The sequence below is a fragment of the Tachysurus vachellii genome, chromosome 8 (assembly GCF_030014155.1).
Source record: "Tachysurus vachellii isolate PV-2020 chromosome 8, HZAU_Pvac_v1, whole genome shotgun sequence".
Taxonomy (NCBI): Eukaryota; Metazoa; Chordata; class Actinopteri; order Siluriformes; family Bagridae; genus Tachysurus; species Tachysurus vachellii.
In genome coordinates, this window is record NC_083467.1 from 16,634,419 (window position 1) to 16,655,159 (window position 20,741).

General features: G+C 37.5%; 2 protein-coding genes across 3 annotated transcripts in view; both read right to left on the reverse strand.

The window, feature by feature from the left end:
• The window catches only part of stk24a (serine/threonine kinase 24a (STE20 homolog, yeast)), a 17,277-nt gene extending 7,113 nt beyond the window's left edge, over nucleotides 1-10,164 (reverse strand). The window contains exons 1-3 of one of the 2 annotated variants that reach the window (XM_060876602.1): nucleotides 9,499-10,164; nucleotides 4,173-4,403; nucleotides 112-168 (exon numbers count right to left, since the gene is read on the reverse strand). In XM_060876602.1, the coding sequence (XP_060732585.1) occupies nucleotides 112-168; nucleotides 4,173-4,403; nucleotides 9,499-9,543 (333 nt within the window). In that variant the 5' untranslated portion in view covers nucleotides 9,544-10,164. Of the gene's footprint in view, nucleotides 1-111; nucleotides 169-4,172; nucleotides 4,404-5,774; nucleotides 5,811-9,498 lie in introns of those variants that run through there. The other variant, XM_060876603.1, reaches the window with a different exon arrangement.
• A 1,271-nt stretch (nucleotides 10,165-11,435) lies between these two features.
• On the reverse strand, nucleotides 11,436-20,282 carry slc15a1a (solute carrier family 15 member 1a). Its single transcript, XM_060876604.1, has 23 exons — nucleotides 20,160-20,282; nucleotides 20,026-20,060; nucleotides 18,803-18,890; nucleotides 18,485-18,626; nucleotides 18,243-18,362; nucleotides 18,055-18,154; nucleotides 17,845-17,935; nucleotides 17,673-17,756; nucleotides 17,446-17,528; nucleotides 17,226-17,312; nucleotides 16,436-16,525; nucleotides 16,086-16,130; nucleotides 15,941-15,973; nucleotides 15,752-15,840; nucleotides 14,718-14,799; nucleotides 14,431-14,550; nucleotides 14,165-14,308; nucleotides 14,030-14,076; nucleotides 13,735-13,830; nucleotides 13,522-13,633; nucleotides 12,695-12,832; nucleotides 12,292-12,399; nucleotides 11,436-12,123 (listed from the first exon to the last, which is right to left on the reverse strand). Exons 1-23 carry the CDS (start codon nucleotides 20,164-20,166, stop codon nucleotides 11,908-11,910), a joined length of 2,157 nt encoding a protein of 718 aa, XP_060732587.1. The 5' UTR covers nucleotides 20,167-20,282; the 3' UTR covers nucleotides 11,436-11,907.
• Between the last annotated feature and the right edge of the window lie 459 nt (nucleotides 20,283-20,741).

Genomic DNA, 20,741 nt, shown 5'->3' on the forward strand with positions numbered 1-20,741 from the left:
CAGTGTGATGGACAGTGTGAGGAAATCTACATATATAAGCACTGTGGTGTACATGACTATTCATTATGAACTGCAATAAACTTGTCATGATGAAGGTGACACACTACTTACCAAATCTAATGCTGAACCTCCTCCTAAATACTCCATTATGATCCATAACTTTGTGCTCTGAAAGAGAAAGAAAAAAATGAGCACATTTTGTTAGAACTCAATAGCAAGCAGACACCAATCTAAAACCACATCAGAGCTCATATGACCTGTGACCACAACCATATGGGTGAGTTAGTAAGCAAAGCACATGAAGGTTTTTAGCATCAGCTACCAGCAAGTAGGTCCAAAATAAAAACTTGTACTTTCTGTAAATATGCAACAGAAAAAAAAACAATCTTCATAATAAGCTTCATAAAATAATAAATAGACTATGTTTTTTAATCCCCAGGCATTTTCTGCATTAATATATTGTATGCAATGTTTGCACATATACATACTACACAAACAACACACACACAAACCTTTTGCCTATGCTCTTGTTATCTAATAGTAAGGTTATTTACTATATGTAACATAAGTTATCATCTTTATTATTTTGACTATATTTTTTTACTGTTGTATGAATTAAAATAAGGAATATGAAAATTAAGGTTCCACTAGAAGACTATACAAGTGCAAATATCGCATACAATATGTTAATGCAGAAACTCTTGGGGATTTAACAAAACATTATACACACACACTGAATGACACTGTGCTACAATATAAAGTAGTGAGTGTACAGCTTGTAGAATGGTGTAAATTTACTGTCCCCTCAAAATAACTCAACACACCGCCATTAATATCTAAACTGCTGGCCACAAAAGAAAAGTACATCCCTAAGTGAAAAGGTCCAAATTGGGCCCAATTAGCCATTTTCTTTCCCCGGTGTCATGTGACTCGTTAGTGTTACAAGGTGTGAATGTGGAGCAAGTGTGTTAAATTTGGTGTTATTGCTCTCACTCTCTCATACTGGTCACTGGAAGTTTGACATGGCACCTCATGGCAAATAACTCTCTGAGGATCTGAAAAAAAACAAAAACAAAGATGGCGTAGGCTATAAAAAGATTTTGCCAGGACCCTGAAACTGAGCTGCAGCAAGGTGGTCAAGACCATACAGCGGTTTAACAGGACAGGTTCCACTCAGAGCAGGCCTCACCATGGTCGAATAAAAACTTGAGTGCACGTGGTCAGCGTCACATCCAGAGGTTGTGTTTGGGAAATAGATGTTTGAATGCTGCTGGCATTGCTGCAGAGGTTGAAGGGGTGGTTGTTCAGCCTGTCAGTGCTCAGACCATACGCTGCACACTGCATCAAATTGGTGTGCATGGCTGTCATCCCAAAATGAAGCGTCTTCTAAAGATGATGCTCAAAAAATCCCACAAACAGTTTGCTGAATACAAGCAGACTAAGGACATGGATTACTGGAACCATGTCCTGTGGTCTGATGAGACCAAGAATAACTTATTTAGTTCAGATGGTGTCAAGCGTGTGTGGTGGCAAAGAGGTGAGGAGTACAAAGACAAGTGTGTCTTGCCTACAGTCAAGCATGGTGGTGGGAGTGTCATGGAATTCCACAGTATTCCAACATGCTAACCACCCCAAACACACCTCGAAAACAACCACTGACTTGCTAAAGAAGCTAAGGGTAAAGGTGATGGACTGGCCAAGCATGTCTCCAGACCTAAACCCTACTGAGCATCTGTGGGTCATTCTCAAACGGAAGGTGGGGGAGCGCAAGGTCTCTAAAATCCACCAGCTCTGTGATGTCATCATGGAGGAGAGGAATACGGTGGCAACCTGAGACACTTTACAAAAATGTGTGGGGTGTACTCACTTCTGTGAGTGTATAATATTTTTACACACATACACACACATACACACACATACACACACATACACACACATACACACACATACACACACATACACACTTTGGCTATGCTCTTTAGATTCACTATTATCAATATGTCTTGATGAATTCATGAGTCCGGTATATAGATAGACAGATTGAGCTCTTTGCCCTAATCAGCATATTGGGCTATAAGAGTTTAAACACAGTACTGCAAAGTTTATAAAGTTAAAACCTTAAATGCTCCACAAATTGATTTTAAGTGGAAGTATTAAGAAAGCCCCTGCTTTCATTTGCAAATTTAGTGCTATGGTAACAATCCTGACCCACGTAGCACATATGTGATCAGTATGGGTCATCCGAAAGGAGGCTGTCATTTAAAAATCATATTTGTAAATGCTGGTGTTATTTCTAAATCATGTTCACTACTGGCACTATAAAAAGCTTTGAACTATCTGAAACTGTAACTATAAAATACTGTCTATAACAAAAAACCTGTTTAAAGAATGCGTGATGAGATTCTGAGCAAGGAAGAAAATTAGGCAGAATTTAGCTGGCAGGTACAACTATTTATATAAAACAAGATGGAAAACAATCAGCAGTTTAGCAACTTCCCCGATCTTTATGGTAAGGAATTACACTTGTCTACGGATTTCTTCTACTACATGCTATTTATTGTAGGATAAAAATTAAATCCTTGATGCATAGTGCAGCTATTCAGTGACCACAGAGTTCAATCGAGCAGGAAATGAAAAAGTAGTCTCTGAGAGGAAACAATAAACAACAAAGAGGTCAGGTGGAAAAAGAAAGCAACTCTGAGTGTGTCAAATTCTCAGAGGCAGAAATGTGCAATGTGCAGCTTTTTCTTTTAATCACAGGTGGAAGCTCTCAGTAAAATCATGCAAATGCAGATACAGAGCTTTAATTCAAGTTCATCTCAAATATCACAACAGGGATAAAACGTGACCTAAATGACTTTGCCCATGACAGTTGTTGGTGACACCAGTATTTCAGAAAGTACTTCAGACCAATACTATTTTTCCAATTAAATTATGACCCAATTTGAAAGAAATTCTGACATATACTCTTTCGTTTCCACCATTATTATTGTTTGTATCTCCTGGTAGTATTTTCTGACTAAATTGGTTCTATTTCTTAAATCAAACAAAATGAGTCATTTAAACCATTGTGCCCCATCCAGAAAAAAAAGCATTTACTAAAAATGAATGAATGAAAGCTAAATGTAAATATGTCATGCCGCACTGTGCAAGCACTCTACACACTCTCAGTCTGGTCTTTCCTTATCCCGCAAGCTTCGTATCAGAATTGTCCTTCGTATCGGACTGCCATCTCCCACCTGAAAAATAGTAAACTCATCATGGCCCATTTCCATGACTTCCACACCTCTTATCAGTAGTGCTTTTCAACAACCTATATGATATCCAATCTAATTCATGATTATATTAATATGCCATTTGCTTGCTTTGTTAAGGTTTTTAGTACTTGGGAAAGGTGTTGGTCTGCAGGAGGTTAGCATCCAGTCCTCCACAACTGTAGGTTAGCATCTACATAGGCATGTTTGCTTTAAAATACCCATTTTACATAATCAGAAATAAAAGAAGCCTGAATTAGCATGTCACATTGTCTTTTTAAACCATAAAGCAGATTTAACTGCTAATCTGTTTACACAGATACAAACAGTGGTTAAATCATTTGTGAAAATACAGATGACAACATGGATAGCTCTTGTTCTCTGCCAGACTACAGCATACTGCTGGAAAATCGTCTTCAAAGGTTGATTTTGAAGAACAACAAAAATCGAGGAAAATAAAAAGCTGATTATATTTAAAGCAATGCTGACAAAAGACTGATGCATAGCAACAAAAAACATAAACATGACTCATATTTGGGCTTGTACATTGTAACACAGGCACACACATGCATGCACACGTGCACACTATCCAAGTGACGAAGAAGCAGCCTCGTTCTGTCCCCTGATTCCTGCTCTCTCTTTATCTTTCTGCATTTTTCTCTGGTCTCTTTCTGTCCTCCTTCCTCAGTGTCCATCCATTAGTATAACTCTTTCAGCTGGACGTATGGCTTACAGTCTAGCATTTACTGTTAGAAAACTGTTCTCAGGATAAGAGAAAATGTAAAATCAAACCCGAACATTTACTCCAAGATGGTAATATACAGTACATTCACAAAATCAACCCCAACATTTTTGCATTGAAGCCAGTACAAGACACACATCTTACACATCATCTTACATTAGTGATGATGCCCTTACCTTCAGATATGATCCATAATACTTTGTAACAAAGGGGCTGTCACATTGGCTTAGCACTGTGATCTCCTGCTGAATGTCCTCAATCTCATCTTCTGCTTCCTCCAGGTCGATGATCTTAATGGCCACGACCTTCTGGGTACGATTGTCTATCCCTTTAAACACCTCTCCAAATGAGCCTTTACCGATCTTCTCCAGCTTAGTGTACAGCTCTTCTGGGTCAGTTTTAATATTCTAAGCAAAGAAAGGAACATTATGACACGATTAGTTTACATGCTTCACCAAATGCATGTCGTGTTTTGAGTCTAAAGTTGTGCACCTCGGACTCCACCTCGCAATGGACATCAAGTGTATATGAAACTTTTTTAAAGTCAACGTTCCAGTCACCTGAAAGTAACAAGAAACTAATATGTATTAAAGTAAACTACATGTAAACGACTCACCAGTTAAACACACTGAAATCTTAAAGAGCAACTCCACCGAGTCTACAATTTCCATGTCAGTAGAACATGAAGAGGTGTTTCACATCTCAATTATTCAACAAAAGTACCAAGTCCTTCAACTGCAGGAGGCTGATGATAAGCTTTATAAAGCCTAATGTATTTGTACCGAACACAGCCTGTGTTTAGGTTCAGTAGGTGTGTTTCAATGTAAAATGATGGGGTTAATAACAACCTCTTTTTGAATAGATGCTCCTATTAAACCTGATTTGTAGATACTACACTTATTCCATAACATTAAAAAAGTTCTATAATAATTTTTTTTTTAAATTTATAGCAAGAAAACACTAAATTCCAGTGAATGAATGGGTCACTGGTAGTGAAAATGGAAAAGCTTGAACTGCACAAAACACAAAGATAATGGCTCTGTTTACAGAAGGATTACTTTTCACTCTTTCCTGGTATATGATAAATCTGAAGGAATTTTACTACACACTCTGTGACAAAGCGGTCACATTCTTGTGTGTTTGGTGTGCCGCATCCAGGAAAAGAAAGAAAAACAAATGGAGAGAAAACAGTGTTAAAATATCCACAAAACTATGACGCATTTGCCACAGGCCCGAAGATGACATACACCAGTTATGTTTGCAGTAGTTTATTCAGTACTATGTTTTCTCTGGTTTCTTAGGTACAGAATACTTGTAAACTCCTTTCACTATACATTACTAAAAGTTTCTGACGACGTTAAAGGGCCACAATCACTGTTTCAAGAATATATCAGGAAAGAAAAATTCCATTTGTTTCAGGAAATTTCACGAAAAGAACAGGAGTTGCTTTTTAACATATAGAACCACTATATGCATTTCCTCACACCTCCTTACAAGCCAGTCTCAGAGTCTTTACACATATATCTGCTTTAAACCAACACATAACTGGACATGTACTGGAACAGTATAAAGGTGTGAACAGGATTAATCATCTGCAGGCCAGATAAATAAGATTTGGATTACAAAGCACAGACCACACACAAAAGATTCCTGGAACATCTGTCAAACCGATCCACTTACCAAACCAAACCACAAACCAATCTCTATCTTAATATTCCCACTTATCAGTCATTAACAAAAAAACAAAACAAAACGAACAACAAAGAGCAGAGATTTACCTGTTGACGGATGGACTCCATTTGAACTCTTTCAGCTTAACATTACTCACACTGGGCCTGGCAGTCACGTGCACATGCTTTATCATGACAGTAAAACGAGGCAGTGTTCACGCACACTTATCTAGCATGTACGAGTGTGCTATCTTATGGAATGGTGTTGAAGGGCCACAACAGAGCCCTACAAAGCTAACAAGAAGTAAAATGCATGATTTGCAGCTATAATCTGGCAACAAACTTTCAACAGTCCAGACCAGCAATAAGCTAGCACTGCTCCGTTCAGATCGTTTAAAGGTTTTTCTACATGTAACCTCATATTAAAGACTATACAGACATTATGGATTCATTTATCAAAGTAAGGCATTTGGACATTATTGTGTTTGTGGCAGCGTGGGAAACCTGCTGGATGATGCTGTGGCTAAAACCTGGAAATCTGTCAATCGGTTTTGACCAAAATTATGTTTTTCCTGCCTATACTATACTCTGACATCAATGACATCAGACATGAAAATAGGTGTATTGTCCATTGTCCAGGTGTATTGTCAAATGTGAAATGTTTTAAATTTAAATGTTTTTATTTACACTACTTTTTAATCATACTATAAACAACCAGGTAACAGATAACCGGTCTGTTTAAAGCCATCTAAAGCCTGGTTAACTACCTGTGATCTCATCAAAAGCCAAAGTCACATCCTTATCAGGTTTTCTATTGACAAAAGTTCTAATCAGTACTGGCTGCCAAAATGTCTGCGATGTTCCTGTACACCACACTCATTACAGGGAATGGCAAAAAACTTTTAAATGTTGAAACTGTCTAATGCGAATATATTAAGAAATATACCACCAGGACAGAACAGATTAAATCAGCACTGTACTTTGTTTCTGTTTCTACTTTTACCTCAGGGTGATGAGACAGAGACTGATGCAGGTGATGGTGAATAAAGTGAGAACTCATTTCCACTTATAATGTTTAGGTTTGTATTTTATATATTGTATTATATAATTACAGAATCAACAATATTTTACACTAAAACAATTATTTTAGAATATTATATTTCTATTTTTTTTTTATTTCTATATACTCATTCACCTGAGCAGATTAAAGTAGTGGAAGCTCAGTGGTAATGGGATTGAAACTGATACTATTCTGCCAAAATCTTGAACCTCTGAACCATCAACATCTTATATCAATGTAGTACATTTATAACTGTAGATATTAGGACATGTTTATACAGCAATCTTTAAATGTGCTTATGTCCTTTTCTAATTTTGGGGATAAACAGAACTAGATGTGTACTTGTGCTTCTTCAAATTTGCGTTTGTTATCCAGGATTCAGGAAGAACGTTTATGAAGGCAAGTTAGATCATTTCCCTTTAAAACAGAAAGTACATTTAATCATGAGCAGGAATCTATGACTAAATTTACAGGCACAATAAACAAATAAAAACTTGAATTTCATGGTAAGATATTACATAACTACTTTAGAAATATTGAGACATGCTGGCAGAAATAACAATAAATTAATAAGAGTGGTCTAAAACCCATCACAGCATCAGAATGGGCAGCCAGATATTGATGGAGTGGTATGACGAACACAGGACAGGAAGGAAAGCACTGCAGTGTTGGTAACCCACATAATGTTTATTCAGTCAGCAGCTTGTGCTCGAGTCTTGACCTCAAAGCCCTCTCTGATCCAGCAACAGGCCTGCAGGGCTGCGTCACAAGCACTACTGAAAGTTTCTAGTTCAAGCTCAGATTCTCATTACAGCTGCAAGAAACTGTGCACATCGAGACAAGCATGACTTGTTCTCAGTGCTCAGACACTCCGGATGTTCCAGGTGTGCACAGTAATGATGTCACTCTCAGATGTCAAGCGTGACTAATTTATGCAATGACGCATAAATATGTTTCACTGTAACTAGCCAGTGATAAATTTTATGAATTACGTGACACCATGTTGATCTTTGCACAGAGAAAAGGGCAGTGTACAGAAACCTGAATGCCCAGGATTTTTTTTGTGTGTGTGTGAGATAACTAAACTAAAATAAATAAAATACATTTTAAATCAAATTAAATAACTAAACTAAAGCCAAGTGCTCCTATATGTGTGCGGATGAGAACATGGTGAGCTGGGAACGTTTCTGATAATACAGAAGTGCTGCTTTTATACTAGGCTATACAGCATTCCCACAACACCCAACAAAACCTGACTAAATTAAAAGTGTATCCACAATTACCTACTTGTCCTGGGTGGAAGAGCGACTGAAGTGTCCACCCCTGCCACAGAAGATAGACAAGTAATAAGCAGGTGTACATACACACAAACACATGTACCATGAACGCTTTCCCTGCTGGTGTTAACATTCCACTCCACAGTCAAAGCAGCATTGGGAATTCTGCACTGATAACCCTACATGTTGGGCATGCGGTGGCCCAGTGGTTAAGTTGTTGGACTACCAATCGGAAAGTTGTGAGTTCAATTCCCACATCCACCAGGCTGCCACTGTTGGGCCCCTGAGCAAGGCCCTTAACCCTCAATTGCTCAGTTGTGTAAAATGAGATATAAATGTGAGTCGCTCTGGATGAGGGCGTCTGCTAAATGTTGTAAATGTACATGTCAACATAAAATGACTATGACGAAAAATCTGACTCGAACATACAATTTTTTTAAACATTGTAAAGGAGTTACTTTTGTCCACACTCATATATGGTCGAGATAAAACAGAATCACATGTATTCCTGATTTATTTATTATTATTAATACACTGTTTATTATCATTTATTATTTTTATTTATATCATTGTTTTATTATGTCTTCTCAAAACGTGTTCCAAAAGTAGGAATCATCCTAGACAGAAACATTTCTGTTTATCCTTCAGAATCATCCGCTATGTTCACACTCACTACAGTACCCACTAATCCTGGTCAGGGTCGCGCTTACTATCTGAACGCTTACTATCTTTCAAAGGAGAAAAATAATCTGAAACTTCAACATGCAGTAACATCTCAGGAGGTAGATAGAAGGTTTTGGGATTAGGATCCTCGCAACACTGAAAGATGTCAAAGTAGCGTTTGATCCAACAAAAGATATCGAACAAGGATCTGCAACCTCACTTCGAAAAGAGTTTCCCTAAACCAGAGGCTTTTAATCTTATCAGTAACGGGTTGGTGTTCCTGCAGGTTTCATTACAGTCTAACTGGAGGTTCATTTGATTGCTCTTTGAAGGCTATAAACCGACTTGCTTGGTTAGAATAAAGTCTGCAGTCGCACAGGTCCTAAACCTAAGACTGGAGCTCCAACACACTTAGGTTCTACAACGGATGAAGCAGCTCGATCATTAAAATGCATACAGTATCGTGGCTGCACTCACAACTATGACTTCCGGTGTTGTTTTATGTCTTGTAGCTCTCAGGAAACTCCCCAGGAAACTGAACTAGTATCGTGAAGAAACACCAACAGACTCTTTATGGAAATGAACAATATGCACAAAAAAAAAATCTTCGTTCCAGAACAAACTCACTCCAAAAGTTAACAATCATTTAACGTATTTTGTACTTTATATATATATTCAAAGGGAAGGGGAAAAAAAAACACACTCAAGTACTATATAGTAAACTATATAGTAAACAAATGGGTCCAATTTGAGGTGCTCAGCAACGCTGTCACGTCCAAACACAAGTTCTAGTGTGATGATAATTAGACACAGTGCATGTATGAGACGTTACCTGTATGCCTGGGAGTGCTCTCTGTACCGGAGAAGGACGAGCCATGGCTTCTGTTTACAAAACAAATCTCTCGGCCAAAAGTAAAAATGAAAAACTCCAAGTGGACACGACCACCAGCGTGGTTCAATCAGCTTAACGGGTTTACCATAACACACAGGAACCAAATAAAAAAGTGTCTAACAAAGTCCAGACTTCGATACAGAGAACTCGGCTCCTATAGCTAAGCTAGTTTAGTAACAACTCCTAGAAGATGCGTCTCTTAGGGGGTCTGTGTGAGTCGCCCTGCTAGCAACCGAGCTGTATTGTTTACACCTCGACCGAGTCCATAATAACGCTGTTTAATCCTTATATCCTGACGAAAAAGAACCCCAGACGTGAGCGACAGCGCTGAGATGATTAAGCGCGATAAACCGTCACAGTAACCGGACTGATGAGGATTATGTTATTTTTGCCGACTGCAGCACAAGTTCTGTGGGCGGACAGCAGGCTAGTTAGCTAACTTTCAACTTCCGCTCAGAACAGCTGGAGATATTTGCACGGTTCCTTATAAAGCCTGGAATCCAAACGCCAAGAAAGTAGAAGTTTATAACGCAAAGAATAACGCAGAATTTCCACTAAATACACTGAACTGAGCTCATTTTGCGCCGTAGCCTTCCGCCATCTTGGAAACTGATTATATCAAGGCGGCGCCAAGCGGTTCGTCAGGACCAATGGACTCTTCCGTTCTAAGTTTTGACCACGCCCCTTAACGACCGGTCCAAAAAAATTGTCCTACAACTGTTCATCCTAATTGGCTTCATGATCCCTTATATAAGCGCACTATATACGGCATAGATACGTAGCTTAGGCACCCTATTAAGTGCACTATATGTACAAGAGGAAGTTATTTGGAATTCAGCCATGACTAAGTGGGCGTTGTCTTTAAAGGAGGTAAACAGAAGTGGACTGTGCTGAAGTGCAGGGTCACTAAAATAACTGGGATGATATAAATCTCTCAGGTGCATGTTAATAAACCGATAAAAATACCAATGCACAATCATCACTTATTTAAAACTTGGCTTTCCTGTATCTGGAAAAGAGCAAACTTAAAGCACCACTTGTAGAACAGGCAGAAACCTGAAGCTCATTTATTACTAGTATGTTTTTTCACAGTTGTTATTTGTCAAACATTTGATGAGTTTTTGCTAATTATTCCTTTTTATTATTATTATTATTATTTTTTTAAAATTTGCCTTATGTATTGTCAAGGCTATAGTGCATGAACATGAAAGTTTGTCGGCCACTTTATTAGGAATGGATTTAAGCCTGCTTATTGAAGTGTATTTCTGAAAGTGTACAATTATGTGTGTAAGAGAGATCAGAGGTGTTTCGAGCTGTCAGAAAGGCTACGGTAAGGCTCACAGATCCACTATTTAAGACCATGGTGAGCAAATCTTGGAATGCACTTAGAACTAAGGCAGTTTAGATACGAGCCCATCACGTTCCAGTCCTGTCAGTCAATCTGAATCTGGAGCAATCAACAGGAATCTGAAGCTTTCATGGGCACAGGTTGACCAAAACCGGGAAAACATCTCCTGTTCTCAAGAAATGTAGATTTCTGCTGTAATATGCAGATGGTAGGGTCAGAATCCATGGATCCATGGACCCAACCTGCAGCTGGTGGTAATGGTGTGGAGACTGTTTTCTTGCCATGAGTTCATTGTAATCCAGTCACCAGATCTGAATTTCTGGGAAATTTGCAGCATGGATATGTAGAAAATGTGTAATTCAATTATGTCAGCTTGTACCCTAAAGCAATGTATCCAAAACCTTGTGGAATCCAGGTCATGTGGGATTAGGCTTAGAGCAAATGAATGCATTTACCCAGTATTAGATTGTTTCTAATAAAGTGGCCAGTGAGTTTATCCATGAAAATTGATTAGAGGATAATGTATACATCTTTGCAAATTGACCACATTTATTGTTGGTCTACCCGAGAGTCATTAAGCAGGTTCTGGACTTAACTGATTGTTCACTTGAGCAGGATAATTGATTAACAGTGTACATTAGTTCACTTATTGAACTGTATCCAGAAAACAGATGCTTACTGTACTGTAAATCTGTTCTAGGCAGTGCTTTTAGGAAAATATTGTTATATACATTTTTTCAATAGAAAAGTACATTTTGTTTAACAAATTGGTGTATATATACATACACACACATTTATTTAGAAAATACATATGATCTATATATACTGTAATAGTTGTTTCAGTATTCAGCATACTTTCAATTTTGTTGTTCACATTGTGCATCTATATGTATTATGTTTTGTTCTGAATCCATACACATGGCATGTATTTCTAACACTTATAATGTCTGTAAGTCTGTTTTTAAAGATATCAGAAATTGACATCTGCTATGAAATGACTTTTACATCGGTTCATCTTGGCTTTGCAATGTTTTGTGTGTTTCCATCTTTATAGCTTTATGTTCTTTCTCTTCTTTCTCATCCGGTTCCAGCTCGTTGTTTTCCTTAAACTGGGCCTCGATCTCAGCAGGATCGATGTAGGTGTAGAAATAAGCCATTATTGAAAAGATTACGCACACTGCCACTAACAGAGAAGCAAACAGCACATACTCGGCCCACTGTAAAAGCAACACGTACAAAAACACAAACATAAACTCCGTGTTAAATAAATAAGTCTTAAAAGTAAGAAATTACATTATACTTTTTAACTTAGCAAGTTTTTTTATTTTACATACTACATAGCTATAATTTACATGTTACAGCATGTATTTTACTGAATACAATACCTTGTCAGGGATTTTTGCCAGCTCTGCGACAATCAGCACAATAATGTTTCCCACAGCCACAGTCAAGAGCCAGCCAGCTTGCAGCACTGCCTTCATGTTACTGGGAGCCTGTAGTGCAGGAGAAATCATTCAGCTTATAATGAAGAATGTTTTTTACATCTAGGTTTCTCTAAAGCTAATTTGTAACAATGGCTATTTTTTTTTGGCACTGTACAAATCAAACTGAATTTTTCTCTGCTATTCTTAGAATATGGATTCAGCATATTTACAGACTAGTGCCAACATTTTAATTAGAACCTCATTTGAAGACACCTATACAGTATCTTTTCGTGAATACATGAATTTAGTCGTACTACTGTTAAACAAAAAAGTGTAATGAGTTTTGGATGATCTGCTATAGTACCTGTGAGTAGGAGAATTCCAGGCCAGTGACGGAGAACACCACTTCTCCTGCAGTAATAAGGAAATACTGAGGGATCTGAAGGGCCATGTGCACAGTATTGGGCTGAATATCTTCCACTCTCACTACAGAGTCATTACACTACACACACACCAAAGATACGCTTGTTAGTTTACACACACTTGGTAACGTGGCACAAGTTATTTTAGTTTCATGTTTTCATTTTAATAGCCATCAGGATACATATTTTAAATGTTAGGAAGTAATTAGATCACAGTATTTTAAAAGCGTGTGAACACATTCAAAATACATTTATCACTAACTATGTAGAAAAACATAGGATGTTTTCACATAGTTACTTTTCTCAATCCTGTTGAAGTCGGCATGAAATGCATCTATGTAACTGGACTTAATAGATGACTTCTTTCTGTACATTGCACTCTATTTATCTGGGTTTGGGACCGGCACAGAAATCACTGGCTTGCAACCCCTGTGGCTAGATTGCTTTTCTGCTCAACACAGTTGTAAAAAGTTGTTATATGATTTACTATAGCCATCCTGTTAGCTAGCTGATTCCTCTTGTTACCTGTCTGGCCGTTCTTCTGTGTCCTCTCTTATCAACAAGGCATTTATGACCACATTTACATTTACTTAAGCTGTTGACCTTCATGATTTTACGTGAACACTCTATAAAGAGATTCTTGTGGGCTGTTTAGAGTTTATTTATTGTGTTTATATGTGCACAAAAATGCAGAGTCACTGTGTGAAACACCCCAAGCACATGGTGTACATTTCAGAGTCATTTAAGAATAACAAGCTTGATTACACACATTTTCAGTCCAGGTCATTGTGCTGGGGATTAGGAAGGTGTAAGCTCCTCCAAACCCAAAGTGTGTAGAGAACTGACATGACTGAGCACCATCGGTGATGTTGAACGTCTGACTGATGGGAGAAAATATGCAGCATGAGATTTCCTGTCTGGATAACATTAATATTTCTAATAAACATTTATCAAATAGAAATAACTAAATAGGTGAACTTACGACCCCTGTGAATAGAGTGTGTTGTTTGAAATAGCTGATGGTTCGATGAGTGCAACATCTGAAACATTCAGTGCTCTATTCATACCATTCACAAATCTGTTTACACGTAAAAAAAAAAAAAAAAAAAAAAAAAAAAAAAAAAATTTTAGTAGAATTTCATGAATATTTCCTACATATACAGAACACAGTAAACAAAAAATAATTAGTATAGGGCACTATAACAGTAAGCCATCACATTATGTGTAATAGACCTACAAATAGTTAACCTGTTAAAGATATTTAAGACTCCACTGACCTGACTGCATTGTTGCCTTGCTCTGGTTTGGCAGTTAAATCATTTGTCTAAGAGAGGAGATTATTTCACTTCACTTCAATTTAGAATTTATCTATTTATCTCATAAGAAAAGGAAAACAATGACTTCATTCTTACCAGATACATGGCATCAGGAATAGTGGGGATGATGAGGGTTTGACGCTTTCCTAAACTCAGGGTGAAGTTTTCACTGATCACAGGATTTGTATTCAAAGAAATTTTAATGTCTGGATTGTCAAATGTCATGTAGTCTTCACTGGCCTGTAGTGAACATAAAGAGAAGGCTGCAAGTACATTTTAGACACAATATGGCCAAAAGTTTGTAGACATCTCACTATCACACCATCTGTGGTGCATTATGTGTGTGAGTGTGTGTGTTTTACCTGCAGGGATCCAAGCATTAGAGATGTGTGGGAAGAGAAGTTGACTTGGAGCTGAGCATTTCCCATGTTAATTACCTTCAGCTGGGTTTGTGTAGAGGAAGGTAAAACTGGCAGTGTTTTCTGAAAGTATCAGTAAATTGAAACTAAACAGGCATATAAAAACTAAACAGGAACATTAAAACATACTGTAAGTATTTTTTATACTCAGGACATCCTATATTAAGGCTGTTGTAGCTCAGTGTGTTCCTTTTTAATGATGGTAAACAATAGAAATGACATTTACTCACATCAATCTCAAGCTGGACCAAAGCTGCAGACACGAAAGCCATGGCAGCTAAAAACATCCCAACAGTCATTCTCTTCAAAGGACTGTGGGAAAAGTTTGAACATTTACAGTACACTACAGAACAAAAGCTCAGAAGCAACAGTAATTGTTAAAAACCAAAAAGCTTTCTTTCTTCTGCTTAGAAATGATGTTAATGTTGTGTTTCTGTTCATAACACAAAAGGGATTGACTAAATAAACCGCAATGTCAAACTATCTTTGCCCTATACACAGAGTGTGTTAAATAAAGAATTTACAAATAATTAATATTAATAATGAATAATATTTACTGGCAATGATCTCATGTTAACCTTAGCAGTCAATGAAGACTGAAAAGCCTTTTACACATAGTACACTCATAAGAGTTCTTTGGTTTGTTTCTCAGGGGAAACCTCAAAAGCTCTGTGTACAACCCTGCAACGGTAAGTTTCCTTTCCAGGAAAGGAAATCATTGGTCATTAACTATAATAAGATTCTTTAAAATAGTGTACATTATCGTAACAGTACTGTATATCACTATTAATGGAATGCTCAGTTAGAAAAACGAAAGTTTGGTTAGACTTGGTTTGGTTAAGATTTATAACCTTTGTTTCTTATATTTATGCTTCTCTAGTATTACTATGGCCCAACACACCAAGACAAATTCCTGTACATGTAAACCCTACAGTACCCTGAATAAACCTGATTTGATTAAACCTAAGACCTTAATGAATAAAACCAGAGAACACTTTTGGATTTAAATGAGAATTCATTAATGGTTTTGTCTTCTATAACAACTTTATTCTTATCAAGATCTAAAACCAGAGAATCCAAAAGAATCTCACACAACTTTCTCATAACTGACAGCACCTGGAATTTAGACCAGGAACCCTGGAGCTATGAAGCAGCAATGATAACCATTAAATCACAATCTCACCCATAAGTACATTTTATTTAATCGCAATGATTTCCAATCAGTGTTAAAATCAATAGTTTAGCATTATTTTCAGTCTCTTACGTGAAGTTGAGGCCACACTTTTTGATGAGGGGATAAACAATTCTGTCCATGACAGGCACCAGGGTGAGAATCAAAATGGGGTTCACTGTCTGCACAATACAAAGAAATGAACAAAAGTGTAGAATGATTGGAATATGCATTCATCTCAGTCACACTGTGTTCTGGTCTGATACAGAAACCATCACCAACCTGCATCTGATCCGGCTGCAGAATCAGTGTTCCCTATAGGTACGAAAAGAAATAAAACATCACCATGAAATGCTATTAAAAGTAGTAGGAATATTAATCAGTGACTGAGGAAGCTCAATTTGGGTTATTTAATTAAAAAACTCACAAATGTCCCATCCATGGTGGTGGCTTGGAGGGTCCAGCGGGAGCCCTGTGGACCAAATCACAGCAATATATCTATTAACACATTTTCAGCAATACATTATAGACAATTAACTGTTTAATACACAAACCATCATACACCATGGATGGTTGGGGAAAAATGCTATGGCCAAATTCCAAAGTTTTTATTCTTAACCTTTTAAATGTGAGCCTTCATTATAATAACTGACAGTATAAACTAGTAAAATGGCAATAGCAGCTGTCAAAATACAAACTGCCAAAACAATTAGGTAAAGCAAATATAGCTCCCTTAGTAAAGCAAGAAAGTAAATGTCAGTAAGGTGTTACTGTTACCTTTTGGTCAAATAGGGTCCAGAACATTGGGAGTGGGATGTAGAGGCAAAGCACTTTGAGCACCATTTTAATTTGAGCAATGAGGAGTTTCTGTAGCACAAAGGACAGAGAAAAGTGTCACAAAATATTAGGAATGGTAGCTAAATAAGAAAATAATGAACAACAAAGTGGTGCTGTGTGAAAGGATTCGAACACCATAAAGTTGATTATTTTCCTACAACAGCATGACATGAAATGTTCTCTTATACCTCAGCAATTTGCCAATATTCACATTTGCTTAATTAATTTCAGGGCATCATTTATTTATTAGTTGATTGCTACATTTAATGTTTTGAAATGTTCATGGACTAATGAAAGTTAGTTACTAACAGCTTTAAACGGTTGTTCTAGCATGTTACTGCAAAGCCATTTGTCCTGAAGACTTTCCTGTGTCTGAAAACAAACAGTTACATCTTCACCTCTGACAAATGCTAAGTAAACGTCTCCTCACAGAAAGCTTCAACATACCAACAATACACGCATTTGTTGTTGATTTCTTTTGCTCTGTTATTGTGGCGCATCTGCCATACAAGTACTTTTATAAAATTGCACTACAGAAAATACATTCTGAGACATATTAGAACAAATGCATTAACATGCACTTCACCTTCAGGCCAATCAGAATGAAGAAGTCAGCAATGCTGTAGTGTAACAAGACATATTGTTGTGAGAGTGGGAAGAAAGTGTGGCACTGATAAGTGGGAGAATGAAATAAACATAGTAATGTAAAGAAAGAAGATGAGGAACGTACATCATATCTCTCTTCAGCCCAGTCCAGCCAGTGCTCCTTCTTGGGTACTTTACTGCTACGATATTTGTAGCGGTTCTTAATAGCAAACTATGAAGAGAACGTAGATGCTGACTTGTTAAAATCATTCAGGTACAGAATCAAAAGATTTGAGGATTTTTGAGGCTAGTTTTTGTCTGTGCACACAATTAATGCTAGTAGTAGAAACATCGAATTCTCTTACCCCAATGCATTTAGACACTTGCAGCATAATGTTGCCCTTGGGTGCAGCTTTAACATACATTCCACTGCCAGCAATGAACACAACTGCAGATATAGAGAACACACCTGATTTTAGCCTTTCTGGGGATTTGTCTGTACACAATTAGCTTTTACTCTGAGGACAACATTGTATTATCCAGGCCAGAATGAGACTAAGGACTTATCTTTTAATCACACTAAGACACTCACCCAGAGATACCACCATGAGGGCTGCAGGAACACCAAAAGCCAGTGGGTAGCATTTCTGTTTACTGTGAATGCCACACTCCTGACCTGTTCACAGTTTTGCACAAACTCACATGTTATAATGAGGACAAAAAGGCAGTGTTAATGATTTTTCTTGCACCTGAATGCGTTATACCTCGTAGTATTGGGGTGATGAGTGTGGAGAGGAGACTGCCTGCATTAATACACAGGTAAAACACAGAGAAGAACGTACTTCGCTGCCTCGCCTGAAAAAATAAAAGCAGTTATTTAGTCTGTACTAAGAATACAACCACATCTTAATATATACTGTAAGTGTAGATTAAATCTTTTAGTGTATTGAAAGAAGGTATATTAATGGTCAGACCTGATGGTCTTCAAACTGATCTCCTCCAAATGCAGACACACAGGGTTTGATGCCACCTGTACCAAGCGCAATGAGGATCAGTCCTACCATAGCCAAGGCACTTTAAAAGAAAAAAAACAAGAAGTAAATAAATAGCAATTAACAGGTTACAATGCTACAAATGATGTAATAGGAAGGCTGCCACTTACACATGCACTGCTGTATTGTCTGGTGTGCCGTCTCTGTCTGTGTCAGTGATGTCATGAATAGCACTGACTGCCATGGTTATCTGGCCAATGGCATAGACAATGGACAGATAGACGATGGTTCTACATGGGGAAGTAGACAGGACAGATTGGAAATACTTTCACTACTGGTTATTATGTAGTCTTAATGCATCTTGAGTTTATTAAGGAAATCCCACCCTAAAAATGTTTAAACAGGCACTCACTTAAACTTTCCAAGCCAGGAGTCGGCCACTATGGCACCTAGTATAGGAGTCAGGTAGCACAGGGCCACAAATGCGTGATAGATGGAGGTGGCAAGATCATCATCCCAACGCAGGAAGTACCTGAAGTACAGCACCAGCACCGCTAAGAGGAAAACACACACACACACACACACACACACATACATACACAAACACATACACAAACACATACATACACAAACACACACATACATACACATGTTTGTGTCACTCACTATCTATCTGTCTGAAATTACTGGTATTCCAATAACTGCACTGTACATTTTGCTGTTCTCTTACCGCGCATTCCATAATAGGAGAATCTCTCACAAAACTCGTTGACAACAATGAAAAAAATACTGACTGGATAACCACAGCATTCTGTGCTCTACACATACACACACACACACACACACACATACACACACACACATACACACACACAAACATTATTGCATTTAAAATGTATCATTGAAACACAACCTGCTGCAACTTCATATATCATTTAATTTAGCAGAATATATTTAAATTAATTTATTTATTATAAATTTAATTTATTTAATATAAGTAAAATCTACAGTATAAAACACAGGTTCCCAAATAATCTGTCCCAAATAAAACTCTTCCTGCTATGACTTGGATGCGTTAGTGCAGAAGAATCACTCAAATGTGTGGACAGAATCCAGTTACAGGACAGAAGTTACTCCACAATCAGTGGTGTAAAGTTTTACTGTAAATAAATATATGTTGTCCAGCAGATGGCAGCTGAGCTCTGATAAAAGTGAGACACAGTTCCTCCCAATTCTCTGGTGAAGTTACAATGAGCTTTCCAAGATCTACTACTATTTTCGTTTTTGTTTTGTTTTTGTTTTTTTAATCCTGAGACTGAAGCCAACTTCAATAGTTAACCCATTTTTATTTAGTAGCTGCTTCATGAAATTAAATTAAAGTAAACACAAGCACTTTAAAGATATAAAACATAAATATTTCATTTTCAATTGCTTAATGAAAGTTACATGACATATGGCTAAGCATAGTGACCCATACTCAGAATTTGTTCTCTGCATTTAACCCATCCAAACTGCACACACAGAGCAGTGAACACACACACACACACCGTGAACACACACCCGGAGCACTAGGCAGCCATTTATGCTGCAGCGCCCGGGGAGCAGTTGGGGGGGTTTGGTGCCTTGTTCAAGGGCACCTCAGTCGTGGCCGGCCCGAGACTCGAACCCACAACCTTAATGACTTCATGTATTGCAACGTATTATACACGACTTTTAATGTATTGCAACATGGTAAATGATGTTTCAGGTGTCATACCACATATTTAGTGCACTTAGTATATCACTGTAACTTAACGTTACTGACATTTATTAGATAAAGCTCTACAGGTCTTAAACATCTGACTAAACACAATATCCCCATTAAGATGAATTAAAATCAGAATATATAAATAAATAGCTTAGATAGATTAGAATATCAAATGTTGTTAGTTTGAGTAACATCACGTTTCTGACCTTCTTTGGTTTCTTATCATCGTTCTTCTCTTTGTCTGTCAAATCAATAAGATTTTTCTACATAAGTATCATTACATCAGATATGTTAAATACAAGTCACAGTAATAATACAGAATAATGCTATATGATCTTACCTGCCATGGTAGCGTGTGTGTTCTTCTGAGATGCAGTGGACGAAAAGACCTGTGTGTCTACAGGACCCACAGTGTAAAGGTGAAATGTTTCTCATTCAAGTGGACTGTGGCCCTGTTTATGAGCCCTTTACCTGAACCTAAACACAGGGAGTGATGGAGGCAGAGAGAGAGAGAGAGAGAGAGAGAGAGAGAGAGAGAGAGAGAGAGAGAGAGAGAGAAAGAGAGAGCGAGAGAGAGAGAGATAGAGAGAGAGTACTCAGATTAATAAAGACAATATTTAATATATAATAGGGATAAGCAACCAAAAACACAGATATTTGTTTCAACATGCAAATCAATATAACAGATGAAATAAGTGAGGAGAGGAAAAAAGACAGCAACAACATGTGCAATAGGAAAGAAAACGCAGGGATTAAACACATTAGATTAGTGCAGAAGGGCAGTGAGAAAGCTGTAATAACGTCATGTCAAGTCAAATCAAGTCAAGTAGCTTTTATTGTCATTTTGACACAATTATAGGTGACACAGAACACAGTGAAATAAAACAATATTTCTCCAGGACCATGATGCAACCAAAAATGA